Raw genomic sequence first — 5,340 nt, forward strand, 5'->3', positions numbered from 1 at the left:
CGACATTCGACATTGATTAATATTTAATTATTAGTAAATGTTCATCCAACAACGGTCATGGATCCACTTGCGGATCTCTGATTCGTCGGTATTTGACTCACCCTTAGAAGTGATTCATATGTTATTTCGTGATCTATAAAAGATTTAGACAATTTTGTAAATATTTTTAGACAAATAAATTTAAGAGAATAAGTCTATTCAAATATAAATGAAGAAAGACTTACCCCTTTTTTAGAGATACTTTACCTTTTTTAACTGTTTTTTGATACGGACACTGAATTTAATATTAGAGTAGGCTTGCAGGTGATCCCATCCATCAATACATCGACGATTCGATCGATCATCTCATCTCAAAAGTTCGCATTTAGGTTCAAATTCTATCTCACCAATTACAATTACACCTACCTCTACATCCGCCATTCTTTTAAACATCTGAACAATAAATATATTAGAGATTATTTTTAAAATTAATATTAATGAGTACTAAAAATAATTTTTATCAGTGAGAATGCAATGATGCAAATAAAATAAAACATCCTTATAGTCCAAGTTGACGAATATAATTGACATGGTTCCACTTCCACCCAAAAGCACTATAAATAGATGTATCAATTTCCATTATTCACATACATACTCAAAACACAGAAAAACACATACATCTAATAACACCGCTTTTTATTATACTCCTAAGTCCTATCCACATTAATAGAGCACAAATATTTGAAAACAAAAATGAAGTCCTCATCATCACTCATAGCAATCATGATATGCTTTGCCATGATGATAGGAATGGCAGCATCAGCAGCGGAACCAGTTCTCGACGTAACCGGCCAGAAACTCAGAAGCGGAGTCAAATACTTCATTCTGCCAGTTCTCAGAGGCAGAGGCGGTGGCTTAACTGTCGGAAGCAGCGTGAACAGCACGTGTCCAATCTACGTCTTGCAAGACAAGCTCGAAGTGACACGTGGCACACCAGTGACCTTCACGCCTTCCACTCCCAACAAAGATGGCGTTATTCTAACTTCCACGGATCTCAACATCAAGTCCACGTCAGCACCAAAGTGCAAGGAGTCATCCGTCTGGAGGCTTCTGAAGGTGCTGAGCGGCGTGTGGTTCATAAGCACCGACGGCGTTGCCGGAAACCCTGGCGTCAACACCGTTGCCAACTGGTTCAAGATTGAGAAGGACGGCGAAGACTATAACCTCTCTTTCTGTCCTTCTGTTTGTAACTGCTCCACTCTGTGTAGGCCTCTTGGCATTTACACCGACTCTGATGGCACCAAGCACTTGTCTCTCAGCGATCAGGTTCCAACTTTCAAGGTCATGTTCAAGAAGGCTTAATTAATTAAGTGTAATTAATTAATTAAGCTCTAATTAGCCAATAAAACAATGGCAGAGACCAGCTTGCTAGGCCTTTCTTTCTTTCTTTCTTTTTTCGGTTTTCTTGTGTGAGAGAGTAAAATTTTCTGATGGATCAAATAATGGACTCATCAATGTATTAGTAAAACTCCTCAATAAAACGTGCTTTAATTTACTTTGATTACTACTCATAAGCTAGCTAAACTATCTAACTATATAAGGTAACTAGCCGTTGATGGCTCAACTAACTTCCCTATTTCAGCACCAACCTTAGGAACAGAATTAACTGATTCTGTTTCTCCTCTCCACAATCGTAGCCTTCAGTATAATCCGATTGAGCGGTTGGGATTTAACTTAAACTAAACTAAAATAAGACCTAAAACTAAGCAATGGTAATTTATTGATCCCGCTCATAGAATATGAAATACACCTTAAACTCAGAACATGGCAGGGACAATATAGTAATTTGATCCCACTCGGAGCTTCTTCTAGAAGCGTCAACCACTCGTTCGGGTGAAGCATCAGCTTCACCAAGCAATGGTTGAATGCTCAGGGCAATGAGAACAAGAAGGACGAGTGGACGACTAATGCTAGCAGTGTGTTCTTCATTAATTTTTTCTGTATATATGCTTCAAACTCAGTAGTATTTGAATTAATTTGTATATGTCTTTGTTGTTGATGGATGGAAGTGATGGGAGTTGAAGAAAATTGAAAGGATCTAGAAGCAGAGGAAGAAATTGATCATCAATAGAGGATTAAAGTAAGAAATTGTAATTGAGAGTATAAAGTATTTGTTTATTGAACTAAGGTAAGGTTGGTTACATCACATGAAAAGATAGGCTATATATTTATAGCAGTTGATAAAAACATAAAGAGAACTTGGTAAACTGATTCGTTAGAGAGTTAACTTAAAATTTAAGAAAGTGACACACATTCTTGATTTTTACCCTTGTCACCCTCTTTTAAACTCATGATTAGTCTTGCAATGATCTTGAGTTTATGCCTAAAACGTTCAAGGCCAACAAGGGATAAAAATTTTAGTAAATAAATATGCAATTTGATCTAATGTTGATATGTAAACTATGTGTAGATTGTTCTTGTTGTTGACTCTATTCCTTACAAAATGAAGATTCAACTTGAAGTGTTTGGTTTTGTCATGCAAAATCAAAATGGGATTGACATCAATCATCAAAACACTGATATTGTCACAATAAATAGTAGGGGGTGTTAGTATTCGAATATGAAGTTCAATAAGTAAATTCTACATCCAAATGAGTTCAGAATCCACAGCTGCTAGGCCTCTGTATTCTGCTTCGACACTAGATCTGCTTACAACTTCTTGCTTTCTACTAGACCATGATACAAAGTTATCTCTTAAATAAACACAATATTCACAAGTGTTGCGTCTATCATTAAGATCAGAATCCCAATTTGAATTAGAGAAAATAAACATAGAGTCGAAAATTAGTGCTAGGATGAAAAATTAGTCCATGATTAATGATTCCAGCAAAGTGCCTTAGAATTCTTTTAACACATTGCCAGTGAATAATAAAAGGAGAATGTATATATTGGCTTACTTTGTTAACCGAAAAAACAATATCAAATCTAGTAAATTTAGCATATTAAAGTGATCCAATAATAAATCTTAAACAAGAATTTGGTAGACTAGTTTGTTATAGATGGCTATATATCCGTAAGGCTCATCTTATCCATGAGACCTTTTCATATAAGGTCATTGATTTTGAACAATAAAATTGGCCAATTAGTTGTTGTATTTTTGTTCCTATCTATATATATTTCATTGCTTTCCAGCTGGTTTAATTTCCGTTGCAATAATGGGATTGTAGATAATAAAATCAAGCAGCTATATATAACATTGTTGTATGCAATTTCTTCAGAAAGAGCAGGAAATTAATTACTCCAGCCTGAAGATTCTGGGATTACCAACTTCTTTCGAAATCCATATTCCAGCAAACAAACCTTAGAAGAGTCACAAAGAAATTAAACAGATTATTAATTATGCCGCTGTTCCAAACTAATTCTTAGTTGGAAAACAATCAAGTCGAAAACTGATGACCCCTGGTGGTTCAAAAACTCATAGCCATTAATACCGCAAGGAACATTCATGTGAATATAAAGCTCATAGTAGATTATTGTACTTCCGATGTTATTTCAACATGCATCTTTAAATGAACAATTGTATTATATACATATATGTTACGGATAAAAAAAATCAGTCATTAAATCAATCATTTATATAAAATATATATTAAAACCCAGCTCAGCCTCGGATCCCTCTCTTTCTCTCCTTCACGCGCCGCCCTCTTCGCGTCGGGCTCCTCTTTCCAGCAATGCACTCCACGGCGGCAGAAGCATGCATGAACAGCGACGACGTCTTCCTCTGTTCGCGGTTCTGCTGGCAGTGGCTCGTGGGCAAAGCGGCGACGATGCAGGTGTCGTAATGGTGAGTAATAAAATAAAAAATTTTATTAAAAAAAAAAACGATTTTAATACGAAAAAAAACATTAAGGATGATTCTAAATAAAAAAATTACATTGGAAACGGTTTCGATTCTGATCCTAAACGTTAGGGACCAAAACAATAATTATCACTTTCTTTTTATCTAGACTTAATATCTTTTTTAAAAAAAAAGGGTTAGATAGACTTTTGTAAAACCTAATAGTTCAAAAGGCTAGATTATAGGCTTTAAAAAAACCTATATATGAAATTTGTTGGATCGACTCGTTGAAATATTATGAGTGAACTACCAACCCGGCTCCCGACCATTTTGCAGAATGACAAAGCAACCTCTAACGGATAAAGCAATCCACTTCGGTCCCTGTCCCATACCTTCGTGACACAAGGCGGCCCCTGTGGGTGGATCTCCGGTAACTACGATCGGAAAACGCTGAGCTGGCACGGTGAGTGTGTGTTAGCTTGCTGATGTGGATGACACCTCAAATGGTCAGGGGTTTAATTATTGTTTCCATCCACGTCAACCAAAACGACCTCCCTCTTCCATCTTCGCTTAACCGTTACGCCAGAATGGAGGAACAACCACCACCGCCCACCTCCGCCATCCCCAGGTGAGCCAGGTGAGGTCCCAGGCGGTGAGGCAGCAGTGCATGGAATTCTCGCTAGCGTGAGGAAGGACGTTGAGCTCGTTGTTGTTAGAGGAGCGGCTGAGGAGGCGATCCCTTAGACGGGGGCACGCGGAGGAAAGGGCGGCCCGGTAGGTGGTGAAGCTCTGGAATGAGGGCTCCAGAAAGAAGTCTTGCTTACTCCACCGCTAGTAGCTCCGGGTGTGGGCGTTGGGGATGGCGGAGGTGGGCGGTGGTGGCAGTTCCTCCATTCCGGCGTAGCAGTTGAGCGAAGATGGAAGAGGGATGTCATTTTTCCCCTGACCATTTAAGGTGGATGGAGACAATTAATCCCCTGACCATTTAAGGTGTCCACGTTTGCAGCATTCGTCCACATCATCAAGGTAACACACGTTCACCGTGCCAGCTCAACGTTTTCCAATCGTAGTTACCGAAATCCACCCACAGGGACCGCCTTGTGTCACAGAGGTATGAGACAGGGACCGAAGTGGATTGCTTTATTCGTCAGGGGTTGCTTTATCATTCTGCGAAATGGTCAGGAATCAGATTGGTAGTTCACTCAAATATTATTTTGTAAAAGTAAAGAATTTAATTTTGATATACTGTCAATGTAAAATTGTTTTATACGTACATTTAATCACATACCGTCATATTAGCAAAAATAACTATCTTTTATATTGATTACGTGAATGGTCATCCAAATGAACGGTTGTGATTACACGACTGTGTAAAATATTTTACACAATACATCAAAATTAAACTCAAAAGTAAATTATTCATAGTTTGATTTTTCAACTATCCACTCGTAATAAATCCAAGACAAAACAAAACAAAAATTAATAGTCAAAACTAATAAAGATCATAGCTTTTTTTTCCTTTT

The 5,340-nt window shown here is 37.8% G+C and overlaps 1 protein-coding gene across 1 annotated transcript; it reads left to right on the forward strand.

The window, feature by feature from the left end:
• LOC107644608 (kunitz trypsin inhibitor 2) lies at nucleotides 605-1,543 on the forward strand. The gene has a single exon (XM_016348496.2). The coding sequence runs from the start codon at nucleotides 733-735 to the stop codon at nucleotides 1,339-1,341; it is 609 nt and encodes a 202-aa protein (XP_016203982.1). The 5' UTR covers nucleotides 605-732; the 3' UTR covers nucleotides 1,342-1,543.

Source organism: Arachis ipaensis, chromosome B05 (genome assembly GCF_000816755.2).
Source record: "Arachis ipaensis cultivar K30076 chromosome B05, Araip1.1, whole genome shotgun sequence".
NCBI lineage: Eukaryota > Viridiplantae > Streptophyta > Magnoliopsida > Fabales > Fabaceae > Arachis > Arachis ipaensis.